This window comes from Cotesia glomerata, linkage group LG5 (assembly GCF_020080835.1).
Source record: "Cotesia glomerata isolate CgM1 linkage group LG5, MPM_Cglom_v2.3, whole genome shotgun sequence".
Taxonomy (NCBI): domain Eukaryota; kingdom Metazoa; phylum Arthropoda; class Insecta; order Hymenoptera; family Braconidae; genus Cotesia; species Cotesia glomerata.
Genome location: NC_058162.1, coordinates 25,160,965 through 25,180,375, shown reverse-complemented (window position 1 = coordinate 25,180,375; position 19,411 = coordinate 25,160,965). Strand labels below are relative to the sequence as shown.

The following is a 19,411-nucleotide window of genomic DNA, read 5'->3' as shown; positions in this document are numbered from 1 at the left end:
CTTGCTCTAGGGTCAAAATTATTAAATAAATAAAATAAATAAATTGCACGCTAAAATAATATAAAATCGGTATCAAATATTCTCGAAAAAAATTTTCTCAAGATGAGAAAATTTTTTTCTCAGCTGAAGTAGGTGGCGCTGCTTCCCTAAAGTATCTAAAAATCCTGATCAAATATAAAAATTTATTGTATCAAGTATTAATGATAATTTGAATTAAGAAAAAATTACTTTCGCCAAGAATAGAATTTTAAGAAAAATTTTTACTTCGGCCAACACAACTTTGGTCTTCCTTCAGGTACCCGACAAATTTTCTTGAGCCAAGAATTTTGTTCTCCAGTCAAGAAATTTTTCTTTCTGTGTAATAATAACGTTGAAAATAAAGAAATTTCTTTGCTTTTTATATAAAATTTATCTATTCATATATTATGTATTTCGTTTGAGTAAAAACGACGCATTTTGCATTCAACTTGAATATTAAAATTAAAATAATTTTTTTCCTTGTAAAACCGCTTAACGACGCGTCTTTGGAACTTCACTGCTATTTAAACATCAGTTAAATTTTTTTCATCTAATGAGATAACAAAGTAACCTCTTTACTTTTTCGCGGTCGTTATTCTACTAATGATGTCTATTATATGTATGACAAAAAACATTATTCTTCAAATTCTTGCGACAAAAATGACGAGTATGGTAAAGGAAATTAAATCTCTATGGAAATTATTTAAATATTTATACTTCAAATATAACCGGATTTTCGTTTTACTTTTAAAGCTCTAGTATTTTCGGTCCAGTGATCGATAATCTTTTTTAATTTAGCAATTGATCTTTTTACGGTTCAGCTCCATGTGAACTTTTTGAGTTTGCCCTTTACAAGTTATGCCTTTTGTAATTATTTTTGATAAATTTGTTGCAAATTTAATCAACTAGAAGAATTGACCCTGCACTCAGTTAATTTTTCAACTAAAAATTTTATTTGATCTTCTTTATAAATGTAATTAGTGTAAAAAGCACCTATTCGAAGAAAATCAGCGGTAGGCAAAAATGAGACGCTTAAAATGTCCACCCGCATGAAAAAACTATACATGGCTGAACATGTATGGAAAGTTATATGGGGAATATGTGATCATATATAGCGGCAAAATTATATATATGAAATAATAAATGTTTTGTTAATATAATGAAGATATATTTGATTCAATATAAGTTCAAATATATTAATGCCGTATATTACTTAGTATATGTTATAAAATATACTATTATTATTTAAAAATTACTTATATAGAAAACTATATAATAGATAAATATATTTTTCGTAAAATATATGTTGAGATAGATTATTACTGTATACTTTCATTTATAAAATTTCAATTATATGGCAATATATATTATTTTATTATAAAATACCATACATATTACCAGATATTTATGATATGTCGAAATAGGTCAAAACGGAAAGATTAATAAAAAAAAAAAAAAAATTAATAGTTTGTCGTATATCTTAAGTTTCAAGAGCAACTTGATCAATCGAGTTTACGGTCGAAGCAAATCTGAATTTCAGTAAATTAGTAACACATCACGAAATATTTTCTTTTTTTTTATAACTTTCTTTCAGAGAATTATTTGGCCTCAGCATTCTATTGTAATTTTGGTACCAATGCCAATATTAAAATTATATTGAACATATAATTTAAAGTAGGGGAGAAGGGGGTCAATTGAACCAAAAAAAGTTTAGTAATTTTTTACTATTCGAATTAAAACTAAATAATAACTTTTTTTTTCTTGGAATGATAGTTTATTAAGTCTACTATCATTATCAATACATAAATTAGTTAATAAACAACGTGAATTTTTAAAAATTATTAATTTATCCAAACGCGTCGAATGGTTCAATTGACCCCCGCTCGGGGGGCAATTGAACCACTGCTCGGGGTCAATTGAACCAATGACATTTATAACTCAAACCCGAACTTTTAATAAATAACATATTAATTGTTACTTTCTAATATTACTGTTGCACATTTTTAATACACATATATTATATTTAATAAATTAAAAATCGATTTAAAAATAATTTTAATTACAAATTGAGTTTATCAAATTGTTAGGTTATTTCCCTGAGTATTTTTCACGTCGAGTCAAGATGCGCGCGCATGTCCCATGCTTCTCCGTATGGTTCAATCGTCCCCGGGACTGCTGGTTCAATTGACCCCGTATAATTTTAAAACAATTAATAGTAAATAATAAATAAATAAACCATTCTATCACTATAAACAAAGTTGAGGATTATAAAATATAAGTATATACAACTACTATAATTCAAATTTTATCAATTAATTCAAAAATTTAAATATTATTAAACAATTTGTCACCAGCCGAAAAGAAAGTTTGCATGCCTAAAAATAAGAAAATCTCAATTTTTCAAAATTTATCGATCGCAATGATTTCAAATTTTGATCATATCCAAGTTTAACATATTAGAATCTAATTCTAAGAGCATGAAGCGTTTTTTCAATTTTTTCGATTTTTTAAGTCGAGTGGTTCAATTGCCCCGTGGTTCATTTGACCCCCTTCTCCCCTATATTTTAAATTATACTGAAAAATACATTGTTCTTATACTATTTATAATATAGTGTTGATTATAATATGTACGATATATTTAATCATATATAGCTGAAAATATAATTGAAATATATGTTATGAGTATAATATCAATATATAATACTACATATATCATTATTGTATATATGAAACGGCAAAATTTTGCATATGGGTCCTTACATAATCACATATATTTTTATATATGTAAAATATAATTTTTTGTACATGATGAAGGATATATAGCTTTTTCTCACCTCCGGGCGGAAAGCGTCAATTTTCCTCCCGCTGCGCTAAACGAAAATGCCGCTTTCCGCCTCCGTCGAGGAGAAAAATAGTATACACACCACGGGCAGTAAATAAGAAAGCCTCAAATCACATATTTATTGACCTTGGCTTCGCCTCGGACAACAATTACATGTGATCTGAGACATTTCTTATTTTACTGCCCTAGATGTGTAATATACTATTTCATGCGGGTAATTAACACAGCGGCAGACGCGCTGTAAAGTAACACCAACAATGTGTTAAATTAACAAAAGTCACGTGTCACGGGTTAGTTATTTGTTAAAAATAAATAAATTCCTCAGACTTGGAAAGTTGTAACTAACCTAAAATAATTGAAAATAATTGAAAAATGAAAATTTATTTAAATAAAGTTAACCATTACAAAGGAAGAGCAGCGATGATTGATTTACCAAATAATTCATTGGATAGTTGTGTTATTTAGTTTATTATTCTTTTAAAATAATAAATTAATTAATTTTATTAATGCAAGCCACTAGCTAGTGGAATCTTCACATCAACTACTACTTATTTGTTGCTAATTAATTATTTATTTAACGTTATTAAATCATTTAGATTTATTTCTTTGGGCCGCTGATTAATAATTATTTGGTGATCTAAGTACACCATTTGGTTTATGGCTCGCGTTTGATTGCAATTAATTATTTTCTCAGTCTCTCGAAACACCTAAACAATCGGCGAAATCGACAGTTCGTTTGTTACTGATAACATTTTTTAAAAATTAACAAACTGTTCTGAAAATTTAGCGCATAAAAGGTAAAAAATACTTCAAAGCCGGTAGTACATAACCTCAAGGCGTGTCGAACAACCTGACAATCTACGAGCGTATTTATATATAATGCATATATGTTTAAACATGTCCGTATGCATACAACATTCTACCGCGGGTGCACCGCTTTGATTCGCGGAGGAAGCGCGAAATGTGTGTTGGAAATTAATTATTGCTGTGCCGCATGTCTATAAAAAATTTTGTAAAAAATTTAAGAAAAAATAAATAAAATCCAGCAATTCACACTTGTGTAAAAACTAATTACAAATTTAAAAAAGTTCTTTTTATAATCATTGAATTTGTTTCGAAAGTTTGTTTTTAAAAAGGAACTTTTTCTATTGAAAACTTTTAAACTTTCAATTACCAACCACCGATTAATCTGCACACTTTGATTCTAACTCTTTAAATAAAACTCCCAGTAAAATCGGTAAAAAGCTCCTGATTGCCCATTTTGTTTCGCAGCACTGCATTTTGCGTTTTAGGAAGTAAACAGTAAAACTCAGTACTTGATTCGTCTACATGCTATATAATAGTTCAAAGTATAAAAGTGTAGTGCCGTGAATAAAGAAGTACTGAAGAACGAGTAAGAGTTGGTGGAAACGCCCACTCATGATCGTTAAATCTTAAACTTTATTGCTGACTTATATTCTCCGTTCATCGATATACGAGCCAATTTATTAAGTATAGTAAGTTGAATTTACCGTCGTTTCAATGCTTAAAATAGGTTGTAACCCATAAAAATTGTTTTTAGTAATTATTCCTCTTATTTTACTTTATGGCAGTAGAAAAGTGAATCGGCAAGCAGTCTTGAAAAAATTTATACTCTTTAATGTCGACGATTAAATTTTATAGTAATTTTTATTCCTGTTTTTTTATTTATAGCAATATAAATTGGAAAAAATTGAATTCTTAATCATTTTATAAAAATTGTTGAGATTTGTTTATCAAGAATTGGATACAAGAAAAATATTCTAGAAAATTTGACTCTTCTTTTGAGTTATTCAGTTTGAATTAATTCAAAAAATTACGCAAATAAAAATTTAGGATAGAGAGAAAAGTTCTTCTTTAGAATTTTACTAATTCATCGAATTTTTGTATTATATTGAAGATAAATAAAAATATTTTTTAATTTAATAACTAATAAAAGTATTGTGATTTTGTTTCACATTTCAAGCTTCGAATATAATTAAAAAATATCAATAGTAATTTTTCTAATTCAAAAGTTTATGACTAACATTTTTTAGATAAATTTTTTCAATCCACAATTTTCTTGGTAATAAATTGAAATTTTTCAGAGCTTAAAATATTTTTCACAGGAAATTAAAGTTCTGTATTAATACAAAAAAGTTAAAAATAAATAAAGTTGTGAATTTATAAATGATTCGTCGTTTAAAATTGCGCGGACTCGGCGCACATGCGCTGGAACCGTTCCAGCGCATGCGCAGATCTACAGTCATGTTATAAAGATATTAATTTTTGATTTCCTCAAAATTAAAAGTTATTATAATCATTTATTTACTATTTTCAAACAAAATAACCTATACTTCATTCCACAATTTCTTTTTCTTGGATTGAAATACGCAATACCATTGATTAAAGACATTTTCGACTTGTTTAAAAAATACCAACAATCCTCCGATATCTCTCATTTTATATCCCATCAAGAATAAGTCTAAAATATTTTCAGAATGGCTCTAAGTAAAAAGTTTGTTTCTTTTTTTAAGTTTCTTTTTGTTATTTTTAATAAGAAAGTTATTTTTGGAACCAATATAAAATTCTTCAAGAAAAATGAAACAATTGTTAGTTTTTTAGAGTAGTATCTTCCGATGTCGCATTTTACTGTATCTCACTAAAATAATATACTTTCAATATTTGGGTGATTCTCTGTAAGGATGTTTTTTACTGTCTCAGGCATTTTTTTTATTAAAAAAATTGTTATTTTGTTACTAAAAAAAATTTATTACGAAAGTAAAAAAACATATCTATTTGGAGCATTGAAAACTAAAATGAAATAAATTTTGGTTTTTTTGCTATAAATTCGTAAACCACCGAAATAACAGTCCCTTGGGCTGTCCCATTCCCAAAATTAAAACTTTAAGATTAAATTTTAAGTTATTCGTCCATAATATATAATTTGGTCCATAATGTTTATAAACTTAATTAGTTAACTAACAATCTTCTTCAATAAATAGTACCGAAAATTAATTTGTTTCATTAAATTCATTAAACCAAAGTTTGTCCCAGGCATTTTAAGATCAGTCCCCTGCCAGAAGTTCAAAGCCAAAAAAAAAATCCAGCGTGTTATTGTACCTTTTGTAAGGTTTATAAGGACCTAACAAGCCTTGAGTTAATAACCATAGGGCTGTTAGCGCTTTATCGGCATTTTATTTAGTGTCAAAGCACCGTTTGTGCTGGAAATATGTGTCTGGGCCACTTTAAAACTCAGTCCCCTGGCAGCTATTTTTATTTATAATTTATTTATAAAATTGGATCCATAAGTTTTAATAATATTCTAATTAATGTAAACATTCATTGAGAACTTGAAAAGTTGAATGCATTGAAATAGTTTGCTTGATTTTTCTCAATTTGATAAAAAAAAACAGTCCCCTGGCAAGCTGTCCCCTGTCATGTTATATGGCAAAAGATACACAAATATCGAAAAAGCAAAAATTAATTCGGCTGTTTATTTATTATCCGAACAAAAACAGTTTCACTGTAAAAAAGTCGCGCCAAGTCCACGTTCATAAGACTATTAGGAAAAAAAAAATTTTTTTTTTCTTTACAAAAACATACAAAATAAAAAAATTAAAAAATCCAAGTAACCGATATGATTGTTTATGATTTTCGGAAATTAAAAAAAATTTTATTGTAAATTTAAAAATTAAAAAAAAATTTTAGAACGTATTTAGTGTGCGTGGTTGCAAAATATTTTACTTTTAATGAAATTCGTAAAATCTATTTACTAGGACTTTAAAAAAATTGAAATACACAATGACGCACACCAAGAACGTTCTAAAATTTTTTTTTTTATTTTTAAATTTACACTAAAATTTTTTTTAATTTCCGAAAATCATAAACAATCATATCGGTTACTTGGATTTTTTAATTTTTTTATTTTGTATGTTTTTGTAAAGAAAAAAAAAATTTTTTCCTAATAGTCTTATGAACGTGGACTTGGCGCGACTTTTTACAGTGAAACTGTTTTTGTTCGGATTTTAGTATTTTTGTAATTATAATGAAAATTTACAATTGATAACAACTTAAATCTCGTGTTGACTGCATTTTTTACTGCAAACTATCCCCTTGAAGCTACAGTTTATGTAGATGTAATTCCAGTGCACCCTGGCGGCCGTAAATGTAAGCTGTGAATTACTTTTTTTAACTGTAGTTGCTTTTCTATAGGAGGATTACTACACATTTTTATTTTATCTAGTCTGTGGCGCTGACCTTTCTCCATCAAAAAAAAGTCAGGATCGAAATTTGTGAGCGAGCTATAGTATGTGCTGATAAAATTTAATAATTTCAAGTAAATAAATTGTTATAAGTGAATATAATTAATTAATACGGTGAAATAAATTATGAATTACTGTTATGATAAACAAATTGGGTAAAAAAAGTACCGTAGAATTGATTAAAATTTCGCAGCCTCAAAAAACCGTTCTGCTTACAGTAAACATAGTCGGTCGTCTGGCGCTCCGTTTACAACGGATTTGAACGGAACTTGGTGCCAGATTCTACCGAATCTGTGAATGATTAAGCTGATAGTTTTGTAGCCCTTGTTAATTTTTTTTTCTAATAAAATCAAAAATAATTTGGTCGGACAATTTTGTACAGATTTAAGACGTCCTTACAGAGAATCACCGAAAATTTCTTTTTGCTAAGAAGACTACTTTAAAGACAACGAATCAATCAAGACAATTTTGTTCTTGGATCAAAAATATTATAAATCATCTAATTTGTTTTTCACCGAAGAAATGTTCAATAAATCTTTTTCTTTTCAACAAAATTCAAACTTTTAAAACACAAAACATTTTTTTGATTATGAAAATATTCCACAATATTTCGACACGAAATATTTTCATTTCATTTTTTCTGAATTGATTTTCAAAGCCTTAATCCGATAAGACACCCCTATTTTATGATCGCCAAGGGAGCTAAATATGCAAAGTATATATTATACAAAAATCAAAAACCAATCTGATAATATTATTTCTTCGCTCAAATCTTACTAAATTTTTTATCGACATTTCATTCAGTCATAAATAAAATTATTAAATTTTATTTCATTTTCTTGATCCTGTAGAAAAGCTTAAGTACAAAAACGTGTTTTATAAATTTATAGATATAATTCACTTAGCTAGTTCGATAGAAATATTCCATAATGCAGGATTGATATTCTCTATGTATAAAAAATGTAAACTGAAAATCCGGATTGTATATTTATCGATAAATAGGAATCAATTTCGCGCTCGAGATACGCGAAGCATTTTGTATTGTCTGTCTCTCATTTCGAATGATAGTTGGTTTTATAGGAGGATCTAAAAAGCTGTATCTATCCAATCTATAGCTCACAAATATTTTTTCGAGGGAACAATATATATAAATATATATATATAAATGTATGAAGCAGCTCTCACGCTCAATCTCTCATGGGGTTTGTCTGATGGGTAACCTCACATATTTCTGTAATCCTCTGCCTTTTTATCTCTCAGCTCGCCCGTTTGTTTTATTATTATTATTATTATTATTATTATTATCATTTTTCAGTCATACATAGATATTCATTCCCATGTTGGACAAAAACAAAATGGATTACGTATAAAAATCCAGTACTTTAAATGACAAACGGTTTGCATTTACGTAATATCCATGTTGAACATTTATCGAAGAGCTAACTATAAAAGAGCTATAAATCTAAAATTAATAGTTATCATAGTTAAGATTATCGACAGGGTGTTAAATTTTTTAATTTTTTAATTGTTCAATTGTAAATAATAATAAGAGGTTAGGACTTACCGTAGGGGGTCTCTTTCTTCTGGAGTTTGGTTCCCGCGGCATCCGCTGCTTTGCTAGGGGCGCCGGTGGTTGTGGTCAGAGGTTCTAGAGTTGGTATGTCCATTTGGATTGAACAATCTGTACCGCTCCAACCGATGTTACAGTAACATTTGTTCAGATTGGTGCAGACCTGGGACATTTATTCAAATTTTGGATCATTTGATTTTTAACTTGTCTTTTTGCAAGGTTTGTTCGATAGAAAAAAATTTTGTTTGTAGGTTTTTTGTTCGTTAGAATGTGTTCTTTGAGGTGATATCAATGATTAAATCGAGGATAATTTTTTTCACTAAGAAAATCCTAAAAATGCAATGGTACTATTTGAAAGTAACAATTTCGGGCAAATTAGACTCTTTTTAATTTATGATCTAGCTTTTAGTACTGTTCCTTTGATGAAAATGACTTTTTTTAATGGTCAATTTTTTTGTTAATATGTCTACTTTAAGGTGCTAACAATGATTAAATCGAGAAGAATTTTTATAACCAAAAAAATCCTATAAAAGCAATGATACTTTTTGAAAGTAACAATTTGAGCAAATTAGACTTATTTTAATTTTCAATCTTGTTTTTAATAATGTTTTTTCAATGAAAATGAATTTTTTGGGGGTCATTTTATTTGTTAGAATGTCTACTTTAAGATGGTAACAATGGTTTAATCGAGAAAAATTTTTTTCATTAAAAAAATCCTGAAAAAGCTATGGTTCTTTTTGAAAGTAACAATTTGAACAAATTAGACTATTTTTAGTTTTTAATCGTGATTTTAACAATGGTCCTTTGATGAAAATGACTTTTTTGGTAGTCATTTTATTTGTTGAAATATGTACTATTAAGAAATACCAATGATTTAATCAAGAAAAAATTTTTTCATCAAAAAAATCCTAAAAAAGCAATGGTACTTTTTGAAAGTAAAAATTTCGAGCAAATTAGACTCTTTCTAATATTTAATATTGCTTTTAATAGTGTTGCTTTGATGAAAATGAATTTTTTTAGTGGTCAGTTTATTCGTTGAAATATGTACTATTAAGAAGTATCAATGATTTAACCAAAAAAATTTTTTTTCATCAAAAAAATCCTAAAAAATCAATGCTACTTTTTGAAAGTAACAAATTCGAGCAAATTAGACCCCTTTTAATTTTTAACTTTACTTTCAATGCTGTTACTTCGATAAAAATGACTTTTTTTAGTAGTCATTTTATTTGTTGAAATGTGTACTATTAAAAAGTACTAATAATTTAATAAAAAAATTTTTTTTCATAAAAAAAATCCCAAAAAATTAATCATACTCATCAAAAATCGTGATTTGAAGCAAATATAATTTTAATTTTTAATCTTGATTTTAAAACTGTTCCTTCGTTGAAAATGACTTTTATTAGTAGTCATTTTATTCGTCAAAATGTATACTATTAAGAAGTTTCAATAATTTGATAAAAAAAAATTTTTTTCACCAAAAAAATCCTAAAAAATCAATCATACTCTTCAAAATTCATGATTTAAACCAAATATAATTTTAATTTTTAATCTCTCAATTAGTTCTGTTTATTTAAGAAAAATAGCTGTAATTTGCTATAATTTTGTTTATCTAAATATCCCCTTCAAATTAGTCCAAAAAATCAAACCAAAAAAATTTGTATCCATAAAAAAAATCACTTATAATATATGCAGAGGGAGTAAACCAAAACCGGACAATCAGAACTACTCTAAAATGTAAACAAACAAGGAACTTACGCCGTTGCCGGAACATTCGATATTGTCATTATTGCTTGGACACTTGCCCGAATCGATGTGTGGAAATGAGCTGGTGCAAGTTTGATTGACGCAAATCTGGAAACAGATAAATTACTTGGTTGGAGTATTCAAAGTACCCTGATGATGATTCATCAGATCATTCGGATAGGAGTTTGATTTATTAGCAGCATATGTAAATGAAACAACGTTAAACAGTTGGAGAAAAGAAGGGTATGGTGGAGGAAGTACAGGACGCCACCACGAGAGGGAGTAATTGATGAAGACAAACAAAGTAGTTTTACCGAGTGTTCGCCGCACGATGTACCATCACGTACGAGACCCATTCCCGGTACGTCGATCCCCTCGACTTTGCTGGTGGCTCTTAACAAAATAACAACAACCTCTTTAAGTTAAACGCTCAAAGATTTATTCTATTTATCCACCGGAATGTTAAACATCAACAGACCCTTAAATCTTACAGCACCCGTAAATCGTTTATTTGTACTCACTTGCACTCGTACTCAGTGCCCTTGGTGGATATAATGGTTCGTGTCCACGAGCCATGCATGCCATCGATCACCGGCTGTTTACTCCCCTTCTGACACTGGAGTGAACCGCAGCGGACGTTTCTGTAATATTAACAAATTACACCAATTAACGTCCTTCTAATCTGTTGGGGTCTAATCGTGGATCTAATCTAGCAAAGAGTTATTTAGTGGCTCGGTTAAATTGTGGATGACCCTAAAGAGCCCGCTAAAAATTAAGGAGATCCACGTTAAGTAGTCAAATTTTTAAAACTTCTTGAAAATTTGTAAATTCAATCTACGTAGCCTAATAATTAATAGAAAAATTGAAAAACAGGTTTGCGGAATTTTTAATGAAGTTCGAGCGAATCTAATGTAAAAAATAATTTCCAACTTTGAGCTTTGAAATGAAGTATACGTATAAATAAATACGTAATTTATTTAATTCCAAAATTTAAAAAAGATTCACCGTTTAGTTACTTAGATATTAAATTTTAAAAATTACATATTTTATCTCCTTATACACGGGCTCTTATGGCGGACAAACGTTATGTCGAGACTTTAATTATTTTTTTCAATATTAATCTCCCAACTTTAACGGATAAAAAATTATACACAAGAAAATTGGATTATTGCAAAATATAAAAACAATTTAATAATAATACATTACCGATGTAATGTTTGAAATATTTAAAGTCAAATTTTATGTTTGTAACTCGTTTATCGTCAACCATTTATTCGAGTAAAGATTTGACAACATCGCGTCAACAGCTGAGAAAAAACAAAAGGATAGAAATATAGTTACAGAGAGAGAAATGCTTAACTCACACACTCATCTATGTCTCAGTTATGGGTATAATCAAATGCGCTATTGCCAAATCTGTTTATTTATTCCGGCAAGTAATAAATACCGAAGTCATTTTAGTACTTGACTTTATTAAATAAGTAAAAATCATAAATTATTAAATTGTTTAACTGATTTTAAATAAAAATAAAGAATTTTAACGAATATTGGGAAAACTAAAATCCAAAAAACATTTTAACATTATTTTGACTCATTAGTTACGCTCGAACTTCCTTAATGAAATAATTAGATTTAAAAATTGTAATTTTTACATAAATGGAGATTCCACCAGTCGGTATTTGGTTAAGAATTTAATGCAATTAACGATTTAAAAAAAATTTTATTTTCATTGAATTTGATTGAAAAAATAATAAACTAAAGATTAAAACAATGAAAAAGTAGCTTTCCGAACGTATTACGGAGATATTTTATATTTTTTATGAAAAATCACTCGTAACTTGCGTTCTTTAAAGTCTTGTATTTGACTTGGCAACACCGCTTGCGCAGTTACTCAAAGCATAAGTAACCGCGGTTTTGTAAATGCTTGAAGATCTTAGTCATTTTAGTTAGACAGTCAACAAAAATAAATTTCAAGGTTAGGAAACTCTTGCGGTGTTGTCAAGTGTACACCAGTAATTTAGAGTGCTATATTTTTGATTAGTCAATTAAATGTTAATATTTATTTAATGAGTAAATTTTTGGGAAATTTCCTCAAAAATGTTATTAATTAATTTAAAAATTGATTTTAAGATGTATAACAAAAGTATTTCTACGTAGTATTGTTTTATAGACATTCTTTACAGTAGAATGGTACTTGGATCTTCTTTTAAGGAGATCCAAGTAAAGTAGTCAAATTTTTAAAACTTCCTGAAAATTTGTAAATTCAATCTACGTAGTCTAATAATTAATAAAAAAATTAAAAAACAGATTTTCGGGATATTTAATCAAATAATTAGGTTTGAAAATTGTAATTTTTATATAAATGGAGATTCCACCAGTCGGTATTTGGTTAAGAATTTAATGCAATTAACGATTTTAAAAAAATTTTATTTTCATTGAATTTGATTGAAAAAATAATAAGCTAAAGATTAAAACAATGAAAAAGTAGCTTTCCGAACGTATTACGAATATATTTTATATTTTTTATGAAAAATCACTCGGAATTTGCGTTTTTTAAAGTCTTGTATTTGACAAAAATAAATTTCAAGTTTAGGGTACTCTTGTGGTGTTGTCAAGTGTACACCAGTAATTTAGAGTGCTATATTTTTGATTAGTCAATTAAATGTTAATAATTATTTAATAAGTAAATTTTTGGGAAATTTCCTCAAAAATGTTATTAATTAATTTAAAAATTGATTTTAAGATGTATAACAAAAGTATTTCTACGTAATATTGTTTTATAGACATTCTTTACAGTAGAATGGTACTTGGATCTTATTTTAAGGAGATCCAAGCAAAGTAGTCAAATTTTTAAAACTTCCTGAAAATTTGTAAATTCAATCTATGTAGTCTAATAATTAATAAAAAATTTTAAAAACAGATTTCCGGGATATTTAATCAAATAATTAGGTTTGAAAATTGTAATTTTTACATAAATGGAGATTCCACCAGTCGGTATTTGGTTAAGAATTTAATGCAATTAACGATTTTAAAAAAATTTTATTTTCATTGAATTTGATTGAAAAAATAATAAGCTAAAGATTAAAACAATGAAAAAGTAGCTTTCCGAACGTATTACGGAGATATTTTATATTTTTTATGAAAAATCACTCGGAATTTGCGTTCTTTAAAGTCTTGTATTTGACAAAAATAAATTTCAAGGTTAGGGTACTCTTGCGGTGTTGTCAAGTGTACACCAGTAATTTAGAGTGCTATATTTTTAGTTAGTCAATTAAATGTTAATAATTATTTAATAAGTAAATTTTTTCAAAAATGTTATTAATTAATCTAAAAATTAATTTTAAGATGCATAACAAAAGTATTTCTACGTATTATTTTTTTGAAAAAAGAACTTACTCGGCTTCGCATTTGATGAAGTGTCCTTCAGCATCAGTACCACAGTGTCCATTGATGGATCCCTTGGAGTTGAACTGCTCGAAGCACTGCATGTCAGCGGCGCTGACATCATCGCCCCAAACTGCTTCACATTGGACATTCAAATCAGGACAGTAGCCCGCGAAGCAGAAGCTCCGGTTATTCGCACACGGTTTTCCGTTCTTCTTGTAAACGTCCGTCGGACATTGCCCTGATTCGCCGGTGCAGACTTCGGGGAGGTCGCACTCGTTCGTCGATTCACGGCAGACGTAACCGATTTGACGTAACTACATTATTATCATCATTAATAATGATTCATTATGTTTATCATCGAAAAATTTTCACATATTTTTATATATTGCCTGACATAAGCATCTTACAGGATGATATCGACGGTTTAATTAGCAATTGGTCTAACTCCTTATTTTTTCGAGGGTGATTTTTTAACATTTTGATGAAGCAGTAGTCCAATTATAAATTATTTGAATGATTCAAACCAAAATATTATATCTCTATTAAATATTAATGATATTAAATGGTTTTTTAAAGTGATAATCGATTTTGAATTAATTGTTTTTGTGTACCAATGGAAGATTCTCTAAAATGGAGTTAGACAATTTGCTAATTAGAACGTCGATATGATATATATTTTTTTTTAGGAAATTGAACGCTCTTCAAAAAAAGGTCGCTTTTATATTTGATAAAAAATTTCAAAGTTTAAAAATATTTTTTTATATGAGAGAACAATTTATTTGAACCAAATGAGTTTATTATAAAGAAATCTCTTATTTAAATACCACTAATACTTATTTGACACAATTAAATGAATTTATTTCAGACAAAGATATTGTTTCAGTGTAATAATTTAAATGAAATAGTTATTTGTTTATAGAACAAATATTCCTTTAATACTTTAAAATCATATATTTCAGTCAAATCAGATTTGTTAACTATAAACAAATGTGATATTTGAATGTCGATAAAGAAATCATGCTCTGTAATATAGTAAATAATATCTGACATATTTTTAGGGTTATGAAAGCAATGAGGATGAGTTTATTTATATAATTTATATTGGGGTATCTTCTAATAATCTAAAATTATTAGATCCGAGTTGGATTTTGATAGTTTTTTTTTCCATTATTAAATTCATCAAAAATTTACGTATATATACAAAATTACTCAATTATAACAGGCGACGATAAAGGTATTAAAATTACGATAACTCAAATAGCGACAGTAGCGACACAAACGTCTTATGATTTATTTCAAACGAGATTTGTTAACTATTAACAAATCTTATTTGAATGAAATAAATCGGCGAATTCAATCAAATAAACCAAAACAAAATAGTATTTGGTTGAAAGTAATCCAAATTTGAATCAAACAAATTTGTTCATATTAATTACTTATTTTCAAATTATTTCAAATAAATCTCCGAATTTTAATCAAACAAACTGTTTTCTCAGCGTGCACTTAGTTCAATGAAATAGTTATTTGTTTATAAAACAAATATTCTTTTAATACTTTAAAATCATATATTTCAGTCAAATCAGATTTGTTAACTATAAACAAATGTGATATTTGAATGTCGATAAAGAAATCATGCTCTGTAATATAGTAAATAATATCTGACATATTTTTATAGTTATCAAAGCAATGAGGATGAGTTTATTTATATAATTTATATTGGGGTATCTTCTAATAATCTAAAATTATTAGATCCGAGTTGGATTTTGATAGTTTTTTTTCCATTATTAAATTCATCAAAAATTTATGTATACATACAAAGTTACTCAATTATAACAGGCGAGGATAAAGGTATTAAAATTACGATAACTCAAATAGCGACAGTAACGACACAAACGTCTTATGATTTATTTCAAACGAGATTTGTTAACTATTAATAAATCTTATTTGAATGAAATAAATCGGCGAATTCAATCAAATAAACCAAAACAAAATAGTATTTGGTTGAAAGTAATCCAAATTTGAATCAAACAAATTTGTTCATATTAATTACTTATTTTCAAATTATTTAAAATAATCCTACAAATTTTAATCAAACAAACTGTTTTCTCATCGCAGGAAGATAATAGGACAAATAATTGAAACAGTTAGGGAGAGAAGTTTGATCTGGGCGTGACTTACCTTGCAATCATTAGTACAACAAGGCCCCCTGGCGCACTGAGCTCCAGAAGTTAGTTTGCATGTGATTGGATCACAGCACGGATCATACTTAGAACACTCGTCGATGGTCCCGCAATCACATTGCTCGCCATCGTCTATTACCCTGTTTCCGCATGATCTGCTTTCCAACTGGAACAGTGAAACCAACTTGAGTAGGAAGCGGGTTTATGGTTAGAGCAAACACACCAGCAATCCAAATCTGGATATCTAGGTGGGTATCTGCATCTGCTCTGCACCCTTTATCTCGAGCCTTTATCCACAGCGGAAAGGGCCGAAAGTTTGAATGCATAAGGAAGCAGATTGAAGCTGTCGTAAGACCCGAGAGATAAAAAATTTAAAAGGATATTCTCACCTCGTTCGGTTTGTTGAAAAGACAGATACCACGTCCGGCTTTCAAAGCCTCCTCGTAATCCGATTTGCTACACTCGGAGAATTTGTACGGCTGGACGTTTTCAGCTCCGACGATCGACTGGGCCATTATACACCCATGCCAGTCCCGACAAAAGCAATTCTCTCCTGGAAAGTACAACAGCTTGTTTACGAATTACACATTATTGTGTTTATTGGGCTAAACTCTGTCAACAATCTTGAACAACTACCGACAGATGGACTATAAGCGCTAAACTTTGGATATCTTTAACAAATCTCCGAACATATTATTAACATTCTTTTGGATTTCAAAGATTTTTCAAATGAATAAATCAAATCATAAAAAAATATTTAATATTTCCACGGATTTTATATTTTTAATAAAAGAGAATTCTAAATTTATGGATTCGTCAAAAAAATTACAGCTTTCATTTTTATTCCAACTATTGAAACTAAATTATTTTTTTATCTCTTGACCATTTTTTATTTTTATAAAAAACATTTTCTCGTTAAAAAATTATTGCGATAAAACTTCCAGCTCCGACATTTTTTTTTTTTATTTCAGTTAAAAGATAATGAAGTCGAGTTTTCACAATTGAAGTTTAAAATTTTTTTGATTAGAAATCTTTATTAAAGTTTTAGTCATTAACAGCTCCGGATATTTTTAAAAGTTTCCTACTTAATTACAACCAAACAAAAAAATTGACTAAATTAAACACTCATATTATGAACTAGCTATCAATCTACCGCTTTGCTCGGCTTGAGTTTAAATTTGTTTATGTTTTTTAGTAAAACAATTTTTAAACTTTACATCAGCATTCACCCGGTAATCATGTTCTCAAGGAGTTTTGTAAACGTTTATATTTTTTTATTTGCAAGGGTAATTGGTATCAATATTATAAAAATCCCTTAAAAGTTTATCCTTTTAAATAAAAATGATTTTTAGTTTTGGATATTGACAACTCTGTAATCGTAATAAAGATTCTATTCAACTTGAAAAATATCAAATTAGTCAATCAACAATACAATTATTACGTTTCATTTACTTTAATAAAATTACTCAAGAAACGATTTTGAATGAAAAGTTATTATTTACTCAACTAACAAAATATCGACGAAATATTATAAACTTGAAACATTAACTGAGAAACAATGCATTTAATGACATAAGTTTGATGTCTATTGCTTTTGTAGTTTTTTCGGTCGAGAATGTCTAAAAAACGTCTCTTTATTAACGAGCATAGATATAGATTATTGAAGATACATATTTAGTTTATTTAAACAGCATCTTATTCAAAAATTAAAAGACTGTTATAAAAAGTCAATTTGGTAACTTTGTTTCAGTCTGATATTTAAAATAAACTTTAAAAATGATTAATCATTAAAATTTTCTTAATTAGTAAATAAATTGATTTTCAACGCGTTTTGATGTGACGGAATCAATAACTATTAAAGTCCATCTCTTTCAGAGCTTGGTATTGAGTTTCATAGCTATTGCTCTCAGTTTCATCATTGCAAATTATTCATACTATTATATTATCATGTAAATTTTCATTTATAGCTCATTATCTTTCAATGTTTTAATTTTCCGGCAATATAGAATGTAAATTTCGAGATTGATTCATTGTAACAAAAAATTATTTACGCGGAGTGAAGAAATATTTCCTTTAAACAAATCATAGTTTTTTTATTTTTATTCAGAAAATAAAGAATTTATTCCACGGAGTTTTTTTTTTTTTTTTTTTTAAGTAACAGTATAAATATAATGCTTAGAGTGAATTAACTAAAAAATATCTGTAAATTTTCTACAGCGCTTCCGAGCATTACTACACAGAAAGAAAAATTTTTTGACTGGAAAACAAAATTCTTGGCTCAAGAAAATTTGTCGGGTACCTGAAGGAAGACCGAAGTTGTGTTGGACAAAGTAAAAATTTTTCTTGAAATTCTATTCTTGGTGGAAGTCATTTTTTCTTAATTCAAATTATCATAAATACTTGATACAATAAATTTTTATATTTGATCAGGATTTTTAGATACTTTAGGGAAGCAGCGCCACCTACTTCAGCTGAGAAAAAAATTTTATCACCTTGAGAAAATTTTTCTCGAGAATATTTGATACCCATTTTATATTAATTTACCGTGAAATTATACATATTAAATGAAAAAAAAATGATGAAATATAATTTGATCTTCCCATTTGACATGTTAATCAATAAAAATATTAATGAAAATTTACTTCTATCTTTATATTTAATTTTTTGGAGCAAGAGAGAAATTTTCTCAAGACAAGATTTTTTATATCTTGTGGGAGGATACTAGGAGTACTCTAAAAAATCGGCAGCCTCCAAGGACCCTTGAAAGGATTTTTTCATAATTTTTAAAAAAAACCTCTAAGTCTTTAGGGTGGCTGGAGGGGTAGTTCCGGGGGTGTTAGCCTCCTGATGATTTTTTATATCTTGTGGGGGGATACTAGGAGTACTCTAAAAAATCGGCAGCTTCCAAGGACCCTCGCAAGGATTTTTTCTTTATTTTTTTTTAATTTATGAGTCTTTGGGGTGGCTGGAGGGGTAGTTCCGGGGGTGTTAGCCTCCTGATGATTTTTTATATCTTGTGGGGGGATACTAGGAGTACTCTAAAAAATCGGCAGCCTCCAAGGACCCTTGAAAGGATTTTTTCAGAATTTTTAAAAAAAACCTCTAAGTCTTTGGGGTGGCTGGAGGGGTAGTTCCGGGGGTGTTAGCCTCCTGATGATTTTTTATATCTTGTGGGGGGATACTAGGAGTACTCTAAAAAATCGGCAGCCTCCAAGGACCCTCGCAAGGATTTTTTTAGAATTTTTGAAAAAAACTCTCAAGTCTTCGGGGTGGCTGTAAGGGTAGTTTCGGTTTTTAGAGGAGTCAATATATCATTTTTAGGGCTATTTGTTTTTATTTGGAGCCGAAAAACCATTTTCAGTTTCAAAAGAAAAAAAATTTTTTTTTTATTTTCGTTCATAAAAAAACG

General features: G+C 28.4%; 1 protein-coding gene across 13 annotated transcripts in view; it reads right to left on the bottom strand.

Annotated features, from left to right (window-relative positions):
* LOC123265993 (disintegrin and metalloproteinase domain-containing protein 11) overlaps positions 1-19,411 on the bottom strand; it is a 153,640-nt gene that overhangs the window by 48,908 nt on the left and 85,321 nt on the right. For all 13 annotated transcript variants that reach the window (XM_044730012.1, XM_044730008.1, XM_044730018.1 and 10 more), the window contains exons 12-18: positions 16,392-16,555; positions 16,001-16,168; positions 13,832-14,136; positions 10,957-11,076; positions 10,750-10,828; positions 10,448-10,543; positions 8,687-8,855 (exon numbers count right to left, since the gene is read on the bottom strand). In XM_044730012.1, coding sequence (XP_044585947.1) covers positions 8,687-8,855; positions 10,448-10,543; positions 10,750-10,828; positions 10,957-11,076; positions 13,832-14,136; positions 16,001-16,168; positions 16,392-16,555 — 1,101 coding nt within the window. The remainder of the gene's footprint in view (positions 1-8,686; positions 8,856-10,447; positions 10,544-10,749; positions 10,829-10,956; positions 11,077-13,831; positions 14,137-16,000; positions 16,169-16,391; positions 16,556-19,411) is intronic.